Source organism: Bombyx mori, chromosome 19 (genome assembly GCF_030269925.1).
Source record: "Bombyx mori chromosome 19, ASM3026992v2".
In the NCBI taxonomy this organism is placed as follows: domain Eukaryota; kingdom Metazoa; phylum Arthropoda; class Insecta; order Lepidoptera; family Bombycidae; genus Bombyx; species Bombyx mori.
In genome coordinates, this window is record NC_085125.1 from 919,990 (window position 1) to 941,038 (window position 21,049).

The 21,049-nt window shown below is 39.4% G+C and overlaps 2 protein-coding genes across 3 annotated transcripts; both read right to left on the minus strand.

Annotated features, from left to right (window-relative positions):
* Positions 1-2,570: 2,570 nt before the first annotated feature.
* On the minus strand, positions 2,571-7,393 carry CPR16 (cuticular protein RR-1 motif 16). Of its 2 annotated transcripts, XM_062673800.1 has the most exons (4): positions 7,332-7,393; positions 5,987-6,197; positions 5,388-5,636; positions 2,571-2,816 (listed from the first exon to the last, which is right to left on the minus strand). In XM_062673800.1, exons 1-4 carry the CDS (start codon positions 7,338-7,340, stop codon positions 2,680-2,682), a joined length of 606 nt encoding a protein of 201 aa, XP_062529784.1. In that variant the 5' UTR covers positions 7,341-7,393; the 3' UTR covers positions 2,571-2,679.
* A 4,190-nt stretch (positions 7,394-11,583) lies between these two features.
* On the minus strand, positions 11,584-14,982 carry LOC101744936 (filaggrin-2). Its single transcript, XM_004926146.5, has 3 exons — positions 14,712-14,982; positions 13,854-14,130; positions 11,584-12,341 (listed from the first exon to the last, which is right to left on the minus strand). The coding sequence occupies exons 1-3, from the start codon at positions 14,718-14,720 to the stop codon at positions 11,647-11,649; spliced, it is 981 nt and encodes a 326-aa protein (XP_004926203.1). The 5' UTR covers positions 14,721-14,982; the 3' UTR covers positions 11,584-11,646.
* Positions 14,983-21,049: the final 6,067 nt, after the last annotated feature.

A 21,049-nucleotide genomic window follows, 5' to 3' on the forward strand; every position in this document is an offset into this window, starting at 1 on the left:
AAGGCAATAAAGCCACCTTGAGATATAAGTTCTAAGGTCTGAAGCATAGTTACAACGGCTGCCCCACCCTTCAAACTGAAAAGAATTACTGCTTCACAGCAGAAATAGGCAGGGTGGTGGTACCTACCCGCGCGGACTCACAAGAGGCCCTACAACTAGTAATTACGCAAATTATCAATTTGCGGGTTTTATTTCGTTAAGTATAAGAGCGAGTTTATGCCGAAAGCTCTACAAAAGATACTTAGTTAGTCAGTGGGGACTGTGTGATTCTGTGTGACTATTCAGCTTTATTGACAGTTGTAGTGTTAGCTCTCAAGGGTGACCAAGAATTATTTTTGGAATAAAATATCAAGTGATCGGCCTGGGCGTTCCAAGATACCATTCCTGAGAAGTCGGTTTTAAATCTCTTAGCATTCCGAGTTCGTCAAAACTCAGGATTGGGTGATAAAACTATATCCACAAAAGCTTTAAGGAAGCTTTCTGAGTTCATCCGAATTGAAAACTGGCCGTCATTTAGACTCGGTTCCTGAGTAAGCTTTATAGAGCCTTATAGATGGTCTGGCAATCTTTGAGTGACATTTTGAACTCATAAAACTTTCCATAAGATTGGTCTAATGCACAAATAGTGCGTATTTCAAACGCAAACCACAACCACAATGTTCTGAGGATAGTTTTAACACCTATAGACATAATTACGTAGGAGTTAAACTTTTTTAAGATACAAATATGTAATAAAAATAAACAAAGCTCGACTGTCGCTTATAGAGGTATAGATAAGTAGCAGTCTCACTTACGGAGGTCCATGAGGGAAAAACGACTTTCTAAAAGGTTTCTGTTTCTCGCTAATAGAGGTTTTGGGAGCTTAAAATGTCAGGTCCTGGCTATTACTCTCAGTTATAGAGTTTTCTCACTTATCCAGCTCTCACTTATCCAGGTTTGACTGTAATAAGTTGGGGCAAAAGTCTTTTTGTATTATAGTATGTATATGGTATTAAATGCTTAATGAATGCACGAGGTATCATTTACAATTAATAATATTAACAGTCTATTGATGAAAGAAAGCTCGCATCCATTCACTAGAAATCCCACAGAACATATAAAAGCTTTATAAGTAAATAAATAGTTTGAATTTAGTAATGTATTGAAACGTATAGATTTTCTCGCCCGATCTACTCAGTGGGTCGATTCTGATCTGGTGGTAGCATTGCTCTTCCTGGTAATCAATTCTCTCAGTTTGAGCTCATGAGCTCACCTGCCGGCGTAGCTAGAATAGTTATCAATACGTCATGATAATCGCCTTATCGTTGCCGCCGCTGACTACTCCCCGAATCCTGATCACGCAGGAGCCAGTCACGGTCGTCGGCCTAAACACGTCCTTACGGATCCATTTGATCTAATAACTCTTGCATTAGACGCCTTCCGCTCTAACACTAGGAGTAGAGACCCCGGTAACCGTACTCGTCGAACTCGGCAAAGAGTTCGACGTGCAACCTAACCTAAGCATCAGCCCGTTGAGTTTCTTGCCGGATCTTCTCAGTGGATCGCGATTTTGATCCGGTAGTAGATTCATTCGCGAATCAGCTACTCTTGAGTTGTTAGGTCTCCCTTAAAGGCGCTCGGGTAGCTGTTAGCAAATTCCGCCGCTTCTGGCTGAGCCCTTGCTCGCCCACCTGTCCTAGTGAAACTGGAAAGGCCTCAGGGTCACCAGTAAATTCTCAATCATAAAAAAAAGTTATCAACGATTAGGTAGAGAAAAAGTGTATTAGCGAACTACTTCTACGATGGAAGTATCACATCCCATAAACTCTGAATTTCAGTAATGAGCACACTCATTTACCACTACACTGTGGTGCGTCTGTGGTCATTATTTACGATAGGCTGTGTGGAGGTCAGCTCACAAAATGTGATTATATTTTCTTTGATTAATTATATGTTTATTATCATAGTTGCGATTGCAGCTTCATTTGAAAAAGCCAAGGACAATCAAGGCCTCAATGTTTTTTATAAGTACTATTACAGCATTTTTATTGTACTAACGACCTTTGTCAGCTTTGTTTCATACAGAATCTTTTGTATTAAGCTCTGTTATAAATCATAATCAGTATTTTATCTATACTAATATAATAAAGAGGAAAGATTTGTTGTTTGTTTGTATTGAATAGGCTCCGAAACTACTAAACCGATTTGAAAAATTCTTTCACTGTATGGAAACTACAATATTGCCGAGTGACATAGGCTATAATATTTTTTGAAAAAAATTAAGGATCCTTACTAAAACTCCAATAATGTAACCCAAGGTGTAAAAAAATTACCTAAAATATGCTTTACATCGCGTACCCTGCGAAAACTATTGATGATATAATAATGTACTACGACTTTGTAGAACACATTATTGTTTACAAAAAGTATCGCGACAGCATATGTCTAACTGTTATAGATATGCCGCAATAAGTGTTCTTTTATTTAAAAAAATAAAACAATGTCAAAATTATCGTTGAAGTTTTTGTTAAAGACCAGAGCGAAGCCGGAACGGGCCGCTAATGGAGTATAAGAAAACAAAAAAAAATATTTATGATTTATGTACTTTATATAATATACCAAATCATACATTCCTTTAACGTGTTTGTCATGAAGGGACAATTTACAAAAGTCATTATTTTAAAATTTATTAAATTAAACTTAGTAGTGATATCCGGTATTCGAGTTGAAACCGTTTTGATGACTGTCAGAACCGGATTGCCCTGGTGATGGAACGAAGCCTCCAGACTGCCCAGGTGTACCTTTGCTTTCACTATTCGCTTCAGGATGATATTGACCTGAAGAAATTATGTATACTTTTGAAGTGAAAACTTCTTTAGAATCGTTGTGATTTCAAACCGGATGCAACGGAAAAAACGACAGGTAAGAGACATAAATACAAAAATGTGTAGGATGAAGCCAGCAAAGAATGAGACAGAAATATACATACTATTTAATACAGCGCCATCTGTGAGATTTTTTAATACTAACGTGTGTATGAAAGCTCTTATTAATTTAGGATTATACGTGAAATTAAAATATCAATTCACAGAGGGCGCTATCTTACAATTATTTACTAATGACAAAATTTTACATATACTTAAGACGTTTAGGATAATTGTATTTTAATTTTGGAAGGTTTCACTTCTACCACGTGTGAATTGCACACATTTTTTATATTTAAAGAGTTAATTTGATTGGCACGAAGCATCAGCGTTAAGAAATGATAGCCCACTAAGTTTCTCGCCGGATCTTCTCAGTGGGTTGCTTCACGGAACGCTAGGTGGAAGCACTGCTCTTGTTAGAACCAGTGTTAGCAACATTCCCGGTTTGAGCACCGTGAGCTCATCTACACCTCAAGGAGAAGCTGAAATAGCCTCTTAAGGCATCAGCACAGGTAGGATAAATAAGTTAAGAAATGACCGAAGTCAATGAGTAGAACTAACCTGTACTCGCTAGGACCATTAGATTGAATTAGTTGATTCTCGTTTTAGTAGGGGAGCCCACGATACTAAATGGGGATTTACTCAAGCGTCATAGACACCTGTTAGGTTGCAAAGCTTAGATGATAATAAGAAAAAAAAATCGTACAATCTATACCTTTTCAACGGTGGGGGAAGCGGCTATACATTTTAAAATTTATAAAAAAAACTGTTACATACTCGGACATACTCGAGCGCGTCAGATATCGATAGCATAAATGTCCTACGTATTTGTAATAAGGTATGTATGTTAATCTGATTTTTTGCATGATGGGGGGTCGTAGGTAAGGGTTAAAAATGAAAAATAAACAAAAAATCGAGTGCGTCAGATTTTCTTAGGGGGTCTTAAATGAACCTTAAATAAAGCTCTCATGCAATAATCTGACGATTTCGATGTGACGCAAACTCGCGGCCATTAGTACAATATGAAAAAAAAAATCGCCTTTTTGAAATAGTCAAGCGCGTCAGATTCAGATATATATGGTTCAATTTTATATCCTAGACGTGCTGTCTCATAATCTGACGATTATCTACAGGGATTCGCAAAATGTGATAAAGAATAAAAAAATTAAATCATTGAACTTAATTAATTGAAAAGCTCAGCAAAAAGTATGCAAAAAAAAAAGTTTATGTTTTTTAAGTAAAATCATTGTATTTGCAAGAAAATACTTAAAAAACAACATGCTCAAAAAATGCGGAGAGGGGAATATAGGCATTACGCAGCTGTATGCATTCATTTATCGACGAATTGTTGTTATTTCGACATGTTGAAATCGCCAGATTATATATTTTTCGTTATCCTTGAATTATTTTCTTCAAAATAAAATAAAAAACTGAGCCACGCTCGAGGATGTCCAGATGACGTTTTTTTTTTATAGCTTTATAGCCCTCCCCTTTCTTTACGTCATTCTCAAATTGTCAGATTAGGGGAATATACACTTTTTAGCATTTGTACAATGTAAACCCTGCAGCTCCTTATTATTTACTTATTTCACTACGTATTTAATTAACTAGAAAAATTGGTGCTCGCCAGCGGGATTCGAACACCGGTGCATCGCAAGATACGAATGCACCGGACGTCTTATCTCTTAGGCCGCGACGACTTCGAATTGAGTTGATTTCTTTTCTTTCTTTTTGTCACTATGAAAGTCATTCTTGAACATGTGTTACAAAAAGTGGTACGTACCTGCTTGCAGAAATTTGAAAATCGGTACCGACGCATCGCTCGATACGAATGCACCGGCTGTCTTATCCTTTAACGCGTTGACTGCCGTGTAGGTCACCGGTGCCCTACGCGGCGCATTGAAGTAATTATGTCGATTTCTGTTAAGGCGCCCGGATTGCCGAACTCGCCTTCTTTTGTTTGCTATGTCTTAATCTTTTATCTTCTTTCGGTCTTTTAGAAATAGAGTTACTCTCGGTATCTAAAGATTGTCTTTCCCGTAGTTTATTAGATATTCCGGCGCCTTAGTTAAAATATTGAAATCGATTTAATTACTTCAGTGCACCGCGTACCCACAATTACTTCATAGGGTTGAGTAACAATTACTACATGTTGAGCTATCGATATGTTCTAATCTATACTAATACTAAAAAGCTGAAGAGTTTGTTTGTTTGAACGTGCTAATCTCATACTACTGGCCCGATTTGAAAAATTCTTTCAGTGTTAGATAGCCCATTTATTGAGGAAGGCTATAGGATATATAACATCACGGCAATACCAAAAAATTTTTGAAAATATTTTCACTTTCTACGTAAATGAAGTGGGGGGTAAAAATTGGCGTTATGCCAAAGTAACTGTTCCACGCAGACGGAGTCGCCGGCAAAAGCTAGTAACTGGTAACTGTTAAAAGATCTATGGAAGCGACAATGAACTAGCATCTTTACCGTCATCAAAGATCCCAGCGGCTTCATCTTTTTCGTTCTGTTGCAAAGCCAACAAGATCTCTTGCGGAGTCGGTGGTGGAACAGGAAGGTGCTCTCCTTGCGGCCTGAAACCACCTTCTCCTGAGCTGTAGATCACAGTGTATGTGTTCCCATCATCTCCTTTGTATGAGAAGCCACCCTGGGATTGGCTGGTGGAACCTGACTCTTCAGCTCTGATGCCGCTTGAGGTTTCATAGCCGAAGTGGTAATCTGCAATTAGTTTTAATCTAGATTATTTAATTGGGGCTGATTGTTCAAATCACTATTAGAAACACGGACATTAAAAAAATTACGTAAAGCTTAATAACTTAGTCTTCAATCACAAACTTTTTTATTGCTTTGATAGGTAGACGAACTCACAGCCCACCTGGCGTTAAGTGGTTACTGGAGCCCATAGACATCTACAACGTAAATGCGCCACCTAAGGTCTCAGTATAGTTACAACTACTGCCCCACCATTCAAACCGAAACGCATTACTGCTTCACCTCAGAAATAGGCGGGGCGGTGGTACCTACCCGCGCGGACTCACAAGCGGTCCTACCACCAGTAAAAAACTTACCCCCATTCTCAGTAATTTCTTGCTCTTGTTTCAAAATTGCAGAGTTCTTCTCGGCATCTTGTTGTGGTCTTCTATTCCCTGTATCCCCGTGGATCCCAGTCCCGTGTTCTGGGTGTCCTGCACTCTCTTGCCCGCCTTGGCTCGGTGGAATGTAGTTCCTGGATGGAAGCTGTGCAGCTGAGCTGAACGCGAACACCGTTATGAAGATTATCTGTTTTTGGACGTATTTTTGCGTCAACAAGGAATCTCATATCACATTTGTGGTCTAAAGAGCAACACGTAAGTATCATTCAAGAGGTCACAGTTTCGAGACACGTATCTCCACAATCACGATCACATGTGTAAATATTACGCACGTAACGCGATGTGAGATCACAAGTGCTCTAGATTCGTAGCTTTTGAGTAGCTTACATCTGTCTACAGTTCGTTTATTTCTCAAAAGAGTTTACTTCATTTATACCACGAACAATGAACATTCTATTTTAGTATTCAATTTAATTTTTGCATCTAATTTATCTATATATTAATACGTGAAGCAAAAACTTTGTACTCATTTTTACGAAAATTGCAAGGACCAAAGAGTATGAAATTTCCCCCACTTATAGAGCATATAGAGTAGGTAGTTTCCTTCAATAATATTGCAAAAATAGTTTAATAAACATCTAAATCCATCTACCAAACGAACTACAAAGATGTCAAGTATGATAGCAATGTAGTATACGATATAAATATGAATTACAGAATTTTTGACATTCAAAGATAATGTGGAAATGGGCGTGACTTGTGTTTTTTTTACATTTATTTTGAATATTTTATTTTTATATTTTATTTATATTTGTTTTTGCTTTTTTATCATTAAATTGTATTATAAATTGCAGCGATGAACACTAACTTGTATTTATATAAATCAAAAAGCGGATGTCAGCTTCGAAATGGGATTCAACAATAAAAGCATTAGTAAATTTTGTATAAAACTAGGCTTTCTGGTAGACTGGGAGACCAGCTCGCGGCTGGTATTAATCGGGTACTGGAGTCCATGAACAACTAAATGCTGTTCATGGGAGATGAAAAGGAAGTTTCAATTGCATGGAAAATATGGATAGATTCGACGATAGTTCGAACGCAGGACTGTTTGCCAGCAAAAATAGGACATCAAGATCGAGTCATTCCCTAATTCCCCAACATTCCCTAACAGCTTTTTTTATTGCCCTTGTAGGCGGACGAGCATAAGTTTCACCTGATGGTGAGTGGTTATCGTTGCCCAAGGACTTTAGCGATGTCAGGGGCAGAGCCAAGCCGCTGCCTACCGTTAAAACTGTTACGCAAATAATACACTAAGGTTTACCAATTTCATAGTTCCTTTTCGTAATACGTGTTCTTTCTTCACACTGTACTATACAACTGTATAGTTTTGTGGAGGAACATCCATTTTTATACTTAAAAAATATATATTTAATTTAATTGTTCTGTCATTAATGATATCGGTTTCTTGAACCTTGATCGAATTGAAATAGGTTTACTTTCTATAACTTTAGGTACGGATGAAGATTTTAAGTCGATTACGGCAAAGCCAAAGGGGGTTAATGTGTTTGAACGTATCTGATTTTCGTGGCTCCTAAAATAATACTTAAAAGTGAGTAAATACGATTTGGTTTCTATGGATCTTAGAAGTCTTATGCCGTGTCGTGCTAAGACATTATTCCAATATCTATATGTATAAAAATGACTTGCTGTTCGTTAGTATCGCTAAAACTCGAAAGCGGCTGGACCGCTTTGGCTAATTTTGGTCTTGAATTATTTGTGGAAGTCCAGAGAAGGTTTAAAAGGTAGATAAATATGAAAATGTTCAGAATTAAATAAAAATAACAATTTTGTTTTCCCTTGATGTGTTCTCCATCGGACGGATTCCTATTGTTTGTTTTAAGTTTATTTTATACTGAAGTTTAGGTCTTTTATTTATCGACTAGCAACCCGCCCTCGCTTCGCTTCGGAAACATTAAAACACACATGAAACCAAAAAAAAATAATTAAAAAAAAAAAAAAAAAAGTAGCCTATATTCAGCAGGGACAATGTCGGCTTCTAATGGAAAAATAATTTTTCAAATCGGTCCAGTAGTTTCGGAGCCTATTCGAAACAAACAAACAAACAAACAAATCTTTCCTCTTTATAATATTAGTATAGATTGAGGCACTACGAAGTCTGCCGGGTCAGCTAGTCTCAAATATTAATTAATAAATGAATAAATAAAAATAACTGGGAACACGCTCGGTCAGCCGCTCCCAAATTAGGATAGGAGAGAACCGTAGACGGTGGTATCAGCGGTTTCGCGGTTCTAGTCAGACTAACTGCACAGACACTGGTGGTAGAACCTCTTGTGAGTCCGCGCGAGTAGGTACCACCACCCCGCCTATTTCTATCGTGAAGCAGTAATGCGTTTCGGTTTGAAGGGTGGGGCAGCCGTTGTAACTATACTTGAGAACTTACCTTAGAACTTATATATCAAGGTAAGTGGGGCATTTACGTTGTAGATGTCTATGAGCTCTAGTGAGTACACCGGGTGGCTGTGAGCTCATCCACCCATCTAAGCAATAAAAAAAATATAGACTGCACACCCTCTCTTCTATGAACTTTGTCATTAATCACCAGACTTTCACTGTATTTCCTGACAATATGTCTCAAGTACTCTAGGATTCGTTTGAAAGCATATTTTAGAATGTAATGTATGGCTCAGAATCGGATGTAAGAAAAACAACGACAACCATCAATGCTTTAAGGGTTGAATCACTTATGGAATTACGAAGAAAGAAAGAGAAGAAAATATGTCCAAACAGTTTTATTCTCCTATTTAATGTTTATTTCATCGGCATCTACTATTATCCAAACTTCATCCATTTTAGGGGTTTCCTCAATTAACTTTTCCCTCCTAAATTTTTTCTAATGGACACTTCTGCTGTCTTAGAATCAAAGGCTTCAAATATGATGTTTTAGTTCCGGTAACTACTCATCACGTGGTTAGTGAATATCCCTACCCATCAAATGGATTAAATTTTTCATTAGAGATTTCTAATAAAAATAAAATAGCTTAAACCTCCCCCCTCCCTTTTCTCAGGAATAGCATCGTGTAATAAAAATCAAACCCGCAAAGTTGTAATTTGCGTAATTACTGGTGGTAGGACCACTTTTGAGTCCGCACGGGTAGAACTTATATCTCAAGGTGGGTGGCGCATTTACGTTGTAGATGCGTCCACCCATCTCCTCCTCGAGTCGTGTTCCTCATGTCTGAGGGTCGTGACCACCATCACCCATGAGCTTCAATCTTAGGATCTTTTTCCACTTTCCCTGTCCACGGCGTCATGCAGCGCGCTGTACACTGTACTGTCCAAAGCGGTGCGGATCTGATCGGACCAACGAGTATGGCTGCGGCCTCTAGATCTGTTGCCTTCAACTTTCCCTGTGATCATAAGTTTTTCCAGGTTATCGCCGTCTTTCCTCGCAATGTGACCAAAATATTCGAGGATCCGCTTCAGACATACAGTAGACAGTCTGATTTTGATGCCCAGTTGCTTCAATATCGACACGTTAATTATCTAATCAATGAATAATAAAATAGTTTATAAGCACGGGGGGGGGGGGGAGGTTCTTACTGCCGTGTACACATGCAAGTCACGATGCAGCAATGTGAGACAAGAACGAGTTTCATTAATGCGTGTTCGTATGAGATGAATTCGAAAGTGACCCGACCAAGGTCCCCGGTCAAGGTCTTGTATCATTACGACGTTAGTGTTCTTCGGATGCAGACAGACTCTTGTTTTTATATTTGCCTTATCCCAAGTTTGAAGTTGATTATATTTTATTTTATTTATTTATAATCTATACTAATATTATAAAGCTGAAGAGTTTGTTTGTTGGTTTGGTTGAACGCTCTAATCTCAGGAACTACTGGTCCGATTTAAAAAATTCTTTCAGTGTTAGCTAGCTCATTTATCGAGAAAAGCTATAGGCTATATAACATAACGCTAATACCAATACAATAATGTTTCAAATTCGGGTTTTTTTTACCTTTTGAGAGCTTCTCTCTCTCTCTCTTCTGCTACTTGCGCTGCGGAAACGATTAAAGTTGCGCTAAAATGTATGACAAAACTGTTCCGTTTTACAAGTTCAAAAAAAAGTCCACGACAGCATATGTCTATATTTTAAGGTTGGCTTACTATAACTTTTTTTATTTTAACCAAATTTGTTTTAAAATAAAGCATTATTTGTGAAGGTGTTTTACAAAGATGATATTAATCCTTATCCAAATGAAAATTTTACTTTTACATCATTTGATTTCAATGAACATCTTAGAAGATATCGCTATCAGTTTTAAAATAACATCGTAGCAAAATAATGATTAAGCGCGTAATATTGATGTACAAGGTGCCGGCGGCACAGAATAAGAAGAATAATAAGAAACGCCCAAATCACTTCGATATAGGCTTTGAAACTGTAGATTTTTCTCGATTTCTCCAAGATCCCATCATCAGATCCTGATCTTGATGATTTCAAGACCATTCCACCACCACTAACTACCCTTTCGAACAAAAAAAAGAGACATCATGAGCAATGATGAAACCGTCGTCCTGCCTTTGTTACGAATGGCAAGCAAAAATCATTGGAACTAAGTTGAATCAGAATAAGTGGAACCTTTGATTGTTTCGAGGTGGTAGGCGTGATAAAAATCAATGTATAATGCACAAGATTGAAAATCGAACTATGAAAAATTGCACCATTGGCAGTAGATCACGACGCTCTGCAAGGACCTCAACGACTGAACCATGGGGTGAAAACAATCATCATCATCATCATCATGGTGCCTAGCCGGTTTCGGCCACGGCGACCAAAATTTTCTGTTTAATAACTTAAAAGCTAATGTCCGCACCTCTCATGCGCTCTAATATGGCTATGGTAGCCTATCTTGTCCTTAAACGTAAGCAAACAGAAGTTACACGTAAGAACACCACCCACAAAGTTGAAAAAAATGGTGAAAACAATAGCGTGGACCACAGTCAATGTGATGTGGTTAGGACAAAAAATTAAACTGTTACCAGATATTATGAGGCGCTAAATATGAACTCGTGGTTAAGAGTTTGGGAAGATATACGACAAAGGGAAGATCTTCCACCGAGCGGGTGATATTTTGCTCGGTAGACCGACGGTCCGAATGTTGTTGTTCGGAACTTGTATATATGCGCTTTATCTTGAAAATGTCGTAAGCGAGATTCAGGCATCTGTCAATTATCTTGCGTTGTATGATGGCTACCCGCCACAAGAGCAATTGCAAAAGGCTATTTGCCTTATTGTCTGGCATTTTTTTTTTTATCGCTTAGATGGGTGGACGAGCTCACAGCCCACTTGGTGTGTTAAGTGGTTATTAGAGCCCATGGCTGCCCCGCCCTTCAAACCGAAACGCATTACTGCTTTACGGCAGGGTGGTGGTACCTACCCGCGCGGACTCACAAGAGGTCCTACCACCAGTAATACAAATATCCATTTTATATATTTTTTCTGACATGGGCTTAGTTTTGGTCCTCGTCTTCGTGAGCAATAAAACACAATCTCATATATAATTTTTAATTAGAATACATAATTTGAACACAATTATGAAGTTTGCGGTACCAAATCAGTATTGATAGCCAGTTTGTTCATCGAACGCTTGTTGGGGGATGTTCTGAGAGCTGGTGATTTTAGGTGTCAAGTACTGACGACTGGCGGCGCCACTCTGGTATCTTGAAGAGCCGAGCGAACCGAATTGAGGAGTGCCGTACTGGCGGCTTGGGCTTCCAAAGGTGGTACCGGAAGTACGTCCGAAAGCTAACTGGTTACCAGAGGAACCGTGACCAGCACTCGCGTATTGGTTTCCAGATGCTCCAAAACCAGAGTGACCGCTAGAGGTTCCGAAGCCGGATTGGCTGCCAGAAGCACCATGGGCACCATACTGGTTGCCAGATCCAAAACCAGACTGAGTGCCAGATGATCCAAAACCAGAGTGACTGCCAGAGGCTCCGAATCCAGAGTGCCCACCAGATGCTCCGAATCCGGAGTGCCCACCAGATGCCCCAAATCCGGAGTGTCCGCCAGATGTTCCAAAACCGGATTGGCTACTAGGAGAACCGTGACTAGCGTATTGGTTTGCAGAGGCTCCGAAAAGACCGCTAGATGCTCCGAATCCTGAGTGACTGCCTGAACCGTGGCTTGCACCAGAGTATCGGCCAGAAGATCCGAATTGACCGCCAGGAGTACCGTATTGTGTGCTTGGAGGCGAGTATTGGTTTTGAGGAGATCCGTATTGAGACGACGGAGTGTGGGAGCCAAATCCTGTGAAAAATAATATATAGGGGATCATTGTACATAAAAATTATTGTTACTATTGAGTTTTATTAAGTTTTATTATTGAGTTGGCTTGCATCCTGACATTGCTCATGTCCATGGGCGACAGTCCATTACCACTTATGGGCGGCCCGTATGCTCCTCTACCTACAAAGGCAATAAAAAACCATTTTCTTACTGGCGGTAGGACGTGTTATGAGTGCACACAGATAGGTACCACCGCCCCGCCTATTTCTGCCGTGAAGCAGCGTTTCGGTTTGAAGGGTGGGGTAGCCGTTGTTACTATACTGAGACCTTAGAACTTATATCTCAAGGTGGGTGGCGCATTTACGTTCTAGATGTCTATGGGCTCCAGTAACCATTTAACACCAGGTGGGCTGTGAGCTCGTCCACCCATCCAAGCAATAAAGAAATAAATAAATTTGGGATCTATTTTAGGGTCAGGGTTTTAGTTTGTGGCAGCCCTGAACATGGACAGACTAAACTCACGGATTATCGCAAAATCCTAAAATTATTCTATAAACCTTGCCAATTTTGATTAATCAAATCAGTCCTCAGGACATTTACAATCTCATCTAAGTCGAAGACACGATTCACGTTTGTGATATTAAAATCAGGTCTACATTAACGTTCAGTTGAGTGGTTTAATTAACTGTTCGCTTCACAAATAGTCTATTTTACATGATAACACTTCACTATACGAAATCGTTCGATGTTGTAAAATCGATTCTTCAAGTAATCGAGTAATCGAGTGGCATCGACATGGCGATTGAAAAACTCGTCATAGTGGTAAGCGAATCTTTACAACGGAGTCCGGCATTCGGTATCCAGTTACATGTTTTGGTCTCGTATACATTTTCGGCATAGCACTGGAAAAATTTGACACACACCACTTACTGGTGGTAGGACCTCTTGTGAGTCCGCGCGGGTAGTACCACCGCCCTGCCTATTTCTGCCGTGAAGCGTTTCAGTCTGAAGGGTGGGGCAGCCGTTGTAACTATACTGAGATCTTAGAACTTATATCTCAAGGTGGATGGCGCATTTACGTTGTAGATGTCTATGGGCTCCAGTAACCACTTAACACCAGGTGGGCTGTGAGCTCGTCCACCTATATAAGCAATAAAAAAAAAATAAAAAACTTGGAAAAAATCGTGTACTTGCTTGCTTGCGAACAAATCAAGCAAGATCATCCGATTCCAAATTAGGTTTCCATGTTTTATGGATACCAGAAACTGACATATCATAATGTACATATGTACCTATAGACGTTTTTTTTTAATATATACGTATATAGATAATAAATACCCAGACAAACAGCAAATAAATGTGTTCAACACATAATGCTTGGCCGATGTGGGGGGAATCGAACCCATGACCTTTAACGCAATAGTCAGGGGTGCTAACTATTGCACCACCAAGCAAGTCACCATTGTACACGACAAATGTTAATAAATAACATTATGTACAAAAATGAAATCGAACGAAAGAAAATATTAATACCTTGATGGGAAGAACCGAAGCGTCCAGATCCTAGAGAAGAGCCCTGGTTGGGTGGGAGGTACTGATTCGAAGTAGCACCAGGGAAGGAACCCGGCTGGGAAGCATGAGAACCGGCTCTACCATTCCCAGTTCCGAAGCCGTTAGAACCGAATCCTCCTTGAGCACCATGACTTCCAAAGCTGGAACCACCGATGCTGTTGTCTGGTGGAAGATAAGAGCGTTCCAGGTGCTCCAGACGACCAGCTGCGCAGACAGCGATGAGAGCGGCTACGATGAACTGTAAATTGTGTTTATATTGTCTCAAATTATTTTCAAATATTCCCAGTAAAATACCATTTCTATAGCCCTGCCTATTTATGCCATCTTGCAATAATGCTTTCCAGTATGAACTCCACACACCACATAGCACCGCGTAGGCCAATATCTCATCTAGCCAACTATTTTATAAGAAATTTATAAATAAAATAATGTGTATACAGGATGTTTTCTATTATCCCATGAAATTGTATTCCATAACTTGTTTCAGTAATACAAAATAGATTCGATTGGTGTAAAATACATTATTTTTAATAAAATAATTCAGTTTTTTTCTCTACATTATAATTTTTTAACTGCTTGAGGAAAAAAAAAAATTAATTATTTTGTATATTTTAAGCACTATAGTTTTGCGGCAGTTAGAGGTGCGGCAGTTGTAACTATCCGGATTTTGTTTTGGGTAGCATTAACGAACGTTTTATATCAGGATTTGAATAATTTTAGCATACAAAGAACTGCAATAAACTCTACTTTTTCACACAAAAGGTTTTTGCCAGAGCCAAAAATCATTATCGCGATCCACGAAAATAGCATCAATTTTACCAGTTTCATTATGAATTGCGATCTCCTTGCACACTAACACTCGAATGGCTCGTTCACTACTGTGATTGTGGAGACGAACTGCTCCAATATATATATACCCTTCCGTCAACTCCTGAGTTTCGAATGGATTACGTCACTTCGAAGATAAACGAGCTCGGCGTAATTAAGAAGATTTTTTCGGTTGCCTATGACCTTGGTGTAGCACAACTTAAGCTGGTAGACGGAACACTTTAAACATGACCGCCATCTGACTATAGTTTAATCGAACTACTAGGAGTATACATAAATTTTCCATAATTATGGTCTTTTTTTTGCAATAGATGGGTGCCCAACTAATGGTAATGTCGTTGCCAAGCCGCGGGTCATGATGATGTCTTAATTTGCATTGTTTTTCTTTATAAAGCAGAAATACAATAGTGGATATTTTGGTTTACGAGGGGCACTCTTGAAAATTGAATTATGTGTTAGGTGTTAATCGTTAAAGTTTCAATTCCATTGTACAAGAACGGTTCAAACTAGAACGCGCGGCAGAATGGATTGGATCTATTTGCTTGGACTCACAAAATGTCCTACCGCTAATTACTAAGGGTTTTAGGTTTTCTAGTTTAAGGTTCATTACTAGGTTTTTATTACGTCGTGTTTTTCTTTCGTCAATCAAATTATCCATCAAAAACATTATTAGCCTTCAGGATTTCAGTCCCGGCATAGTATGACTATGTGTGTGTGTCACTGGAGAATACCGGGCATTTTAGCCATGAAACCATATCTTTCTACGAAGTTTGAATTGTTGATGTATCATATTGTCAATTGATTAAATGGTCATGAAAGTCCGTAGACACTGCGACGTGCTTTCCATTACCCAATTTCAGATAGGAGGATTTTCTCTTCAAGGCAGACGCGCGAATGCCCTGTAGAAATGGTAGTACCACCGCGTAACGGTACTGATTTTTTCTGTATCAGTACATCATGAGGAGAGCCAAAGACCGGGCTCAGTGGTATGTATTGGGAGAGGCCTATGTCGAGCAGTGGTCGATTGTGGGCTGATGATGATGAAATCATGTTTTCTTTGAAGATTTTCTACATATTTTTTCTTAGTTTTTCATAGGCATTTGAGTTCACAGACAACAGAACGCGATTGAGTTAGCGGAGTCTGCACAATGGGAGTGCTTGCCGTTAACCTATATTAGACTTAACCTATCTTAGAGTTGGCGAACGGTTGTCCCTCCCTGGTAGCCGGAATACATTAATGCTTTGCAGCAGAAACAGGGTAAGTGGTGCTCACTCATGCAGGCCCCCGATAAGTTCAATCACTAGTGAAATGTAACGTTTAGCTATTCTCGAATTTTCCAATAAGTTGTTATTTGTTTGAAATCATTGCTTTAAGACCGACCCAGGTTTAAAAAGACCAGTCTTCTAACGGCAACCAAAGAATATGGCCATTGAAATTAAAATTTCCTAGTGTTAAATGTAACGTTTAGCTATTCTCGAATTTTCCAATAAGTTGTTATTTGTTTGCAATTGTTGCTTTAAGACCAACCCAGGTTTAAAAAGACCAGTCTTCTAACGGCAACCAAAGAATATGGCGATTAAAATTACGATTTCCTAGTCGAGGGTTGCGGATGATGCCACTGTATTGTTTACGACCTTGCCGAGAATCAACCGAGGATCCGTGAGGTTCAATGAAAGTAAGAAACGTGATCTAAATCACTGTTTCGCAATTGTTCATTGAGATCTATACACGTACATATTTGCTGCTAATTGATCTTGATTACGTATTGAGACTGTGCATTTGGGAGCATTGTTGATGCAAGGTTTTCGAAGGTATATGTTTTGAAAGCTCTTACGACCAGGAGGGCCGTGAGCTCGTGAGGGTCTAAGTGTATATGGAAACCCAAGGATACAGCTGGTCTTGTGTAGCGTATGACTTCTGATACTCATTCAGGCTCATAGATCGCATGAGCAATGTCAAGTATTTTAAACGAAAAAAAAGGAGTGAACATTTTGGAAGGGTTTATGTATGTATGAGAGACTTTTTAATTCAAAATAATTTTGATTTAAAAATACGGATATATTTGGGTTTATGAAAACCTCACTGAAGACTTCGTATCATCTCAGTTATTTACGTTTTGTGATAGAGCAATCGAATTTGTTTTCGTAGTTCTGCTGCGAAGTAATCATAGTTTTGAAGCCTGCGGTGGCAGTCATACAATATTGGACCTAGTGTCGCGAGGTGGACAGTGGTATTTACGTAATCACCGTTTTAATTTTGAAGCTTGAGGTGGCAGTCATACAATACTGGACCTCGTGTCAAACTTTGTAACGTCTATTCACCCGACTCGATACGCGAAATGGTCAGTCTTGCATACGTAGAAGGAATAATTGGATAGAAAAATAATCCTCTTTTATGTTATGACTTTAGCTGGTGGGCAATAGCTGAAATTCATGAGACTTCTCGTTCCCATTATTGGTCAACGCTTGATAGACCACGCGACCAAATATGCCGTCGCACGATTGGTATGGCATAAAAGTACTGGAGTGGAGACCTCGTATTGGATGTCGTAACGTGGGCAGGTAAACAATGAGGTGGATCAAAATAGCTGGTAAGGATTGGGTACGAAAGGCAGGAGACCGAAAAAAATTGAGTGCATTTGAAGAGACCTACACTGAGCATTGGGGGGAGGGGGGGCACAAGTTGAAGAAGAAGCTTGATAGATTTCGAGCTGACAAAGAGATTTGAAATTTTGCAATGTTATTATCGATGCGGGTTTCTGTGCGCTACCAATTAAGTTATAAACGTCTATGTAATATTTCATTAGCGCATTTATAAGGCTTATAAAATAAACGTGATGTAACCTAGGAGCATTAGGTCTTATCTTGAGTACTAGATATGGGTGGGTGTCGCTGTCTTGCGTCTTTCAGTCTCGCAGGATTCATGCGGTCGTAGTCTCCCGGAAGGAATTGCTAGAAGAGGAGGAACTCGGTCTTCCTCTTCTCCCTCTTCTTCTATGGAGGCGTCGGAGTTGGAAATAACCCGGTCTGTCTGTCCCTTCGACCGGGTATCCGTAAACGGATTAGCGTTAGAAAAAAGGAGTCATGCGTTCCGGTTTTTATGATGGAACAGCTGATGTGTTAATGTAGTTGAAAGTCCGTTTTTTCTTTTATTATTGCCCTAGCAGGCAGACAAGCATACGGCCCACCTGATGGTCAGCTATGCCAGGAGCAGAGCCAAGCTGCTGCCTACGGCTTAATACTCTCTTGAAAGAGGATGGAGAAGGAAGGAAATTCAACCCTACATTACGATAGTGGGCATTTATGATGGAATCCCTGTTCAAAGAGTGGGCCATGAGATTGTGGTCCATTTGGGTAGCTTCAAATACGACCGAGAGTCAACATTACTTGTGAACTATCACTTGATAAGTTACCATCAAAATTAATGTTAAGCAATTCCTTTGTCTTATATCATGTTTTTTTTTTCAAATACTATTTAATTTAGAACTGTCCGTCTCATATTGTTACATCATGTACAGGAAAAAAGTCTTTGGATACATACGAATAAGATACTTTTTTCGGTACGTAACATAGTCGACTTGATAGTTATTGGTTCTTTATTGCAATCCGTAAGACGATATAGTAATTAATATTATGTTATTAATAAAATCGATATTATATTACAATTTTGAATACGCATTTGGTATTTAAATATTTTGCTTATTTGAGATTCTCATAGAATTGTTACTCGCCTGTTGTTGTAGTCTTAGGGTACCCTGCTGTTACATAGGGCCCTCACAAAATGTCTTGCGCATGGTCTATAATATCACTCCGGGTCAAGCCGGCAGTCTCATTTTAGTCACCACGGTGCGTCGCCAAGTTTGTATAGGGAGACCAGGTCTTCTCCTGCCACGCTGCTATCACTCAAACACGATCGATACTCTTTCCTTGGTTAGAGCGCTGTTTTTTTTTCCTACCTATGCTGATAACCTTGAGAGGCTATTTCAGTTTCACCCTAACTTGTAGGTGAGCTCACGGGGCTCAAACCGGAAGTTTGCTAAAACTGTAGCCGCTGGCTTGGCTCTGCCCCAGGCATTGCTGAAGTCCATGGGCGGTACGTTCTGCCTACACGGGCAATAAAAAAAAAACAAAAAACACTGACCCTAGCAAGAACAGTGCTTCGCAGAATCTACCACCAATTCGGAAATGTGACCCACTGAGAAGATCCGGTGAGAAACTCAGTGGGCTGTGTCTATGGGTTAATCGTCGTCGCTCGTCGAGTCCTTCATCGCAAACGACAAGCTCAACGAGGATGGTGACCGGTGCTGGTTTTTTAGTCGCGGTGTGCTGTATTGCAAGTATGTACGTACGGCTAGGTGTCACTATCCTTTTCATGCCTGTAGTGACGCAGCTAAGCGTCCTGGTTCGAAGCTTAGTGTCTGTAAAATGATAGTAACGGTCATATTGATGATGTCTATGGGTTTGGTTGTAGGAGGATGTACCTGAAGGAGGATTTCACGGATATGGTTTGTTTAATATTTGGTAATGGTAGTAGAGCATACTACAAGCCTGCATGGGTAGGCATCCCCATTCTACCTATTTCTCTCGTGAGGCAGTTTGGTCTTTCGGCTTTAAGGATGTGATGGCCGAAATATACAAATGATTCTTCGACTTCACCCTTGGTCGCTTTGCACCAACCGGGACGTTTGTTCACTCATCGTAGAAGGTTCTAAGTGTCCTAACTGTCCTAAGGTCCTAAGGTCCTAAGGTCCTAAGGTCCTAAGGTTCTAAGGTCCTAAGGTCCTAAGTAAGCTTCGTGAAAATTTTCTTGATGTCAACTTTAAAGTGTCTTTTAGTTGTCATACTTGCAACTCGCGTAATGCAGGATCTCTGTGTAGATGGACTAGTTAAGTCCTTATAGTAGAACCTGCAGTCTCTTGATTAAAACACAATTGAATCAAGAGAATGATTTAAATCTGTAAACATTATAAAGACAATGTCTCTTACTTCATACAATTTTAGATGTATTTGATAAGTTCACTGATAACGCTGCTACGATTAATTCAGCGTCACAATGATGGGAAAACAGTTTTTCTCACACTTAGATTGATTATAAATTAAATTAGTATGTATGGTTTACTTGGTTGTATGGATGACTGGCGAAATCAAAAGTAAAATCCCCGTGCTCGAAGTCATATGACACCAACGTTCTTTTATCTGTAAAAGAAAATCTTTCACTCAGTGGGATAAATTCTCATTAGACCAACGATTCGAAATATTAAGTCGTTAGAAACTTCTATCCTTCTCCTTGCGTCGTATTCCTCATTGCTGAGGGTCGTGACCACCCTTTTGAATCACCTTCGCACGCACGATATTTCTCCATCTATTCTTGTCTCTGGGTAAACTTCTATAAATGCAAACATATCTTAAAAACTTCGTTAGCGCGATTCAGATATCTGTTAAATACCTTCTGTTGTATGTTAACTACCGTCACATTCGCACGATTGGTATCAGAAATGTCAGTCAACGCAGCACTTGTGATCATGACCACTCTGTCAGCAGCGACACCGACAAAGAAGAAGAAACGTCCTAGGTCAAATTTCAATGGTCATTTTATTTTATTGCATTAGCTGAGTAGATGACCTCATGGATAGCTCGATGCATCATATTATGGTAACCGAATCCTATATATATTAAAACGTGAATATGGCCACCACCTAAAATTATAATTTGCGTAATTACTGGTGGTAGGACCTCTTGTGAGTCCACATGGGTAGTTACCACCACCCTGCTTATTTCTGCCGTGAAGCAGTAATGCGTTTCGGTTTGAATGGCGGGGCAGCCGTTGTAACTATACGGAAATCTTAGAACTTATATCTCAAGGTGGGTGCCGCATTTACGTTGTAGATGTCTATGGGCTCCAGTAACCACTTAACACTAGGTGGGCTGTGAGCTAGTCTACCAATCTAAGCAATAAAAAAAAGTCTGTTTCGAGACACAGGTTTGAAGTTTCAACTATGTTATGTTATAGACTATTCCATTTTTCCAACGAGAATAAGTGACAGCTTCATTAGAGAAATAGAGAAGATGCTACTAGCTAAGATATTAGAAGTAGTAGACTAAACTATAAATGAATGACTTTGCAAAGGTTTTTCAGGTTGCAAATAAAACCAGAAGGAATTTCACAAATTAAATTTTGTTCATCTAATTTCAATAACCCCATCAATCACTACATAGTATAAAACAAAGTCGCTTTCTCTGTCCCTATATCCCTATGTATGCTTAAATCTTTAAAACTACGCAACGGATTTTGATACGGTTTTTTTTTATAAATTTAGAGTGAAAAGAGG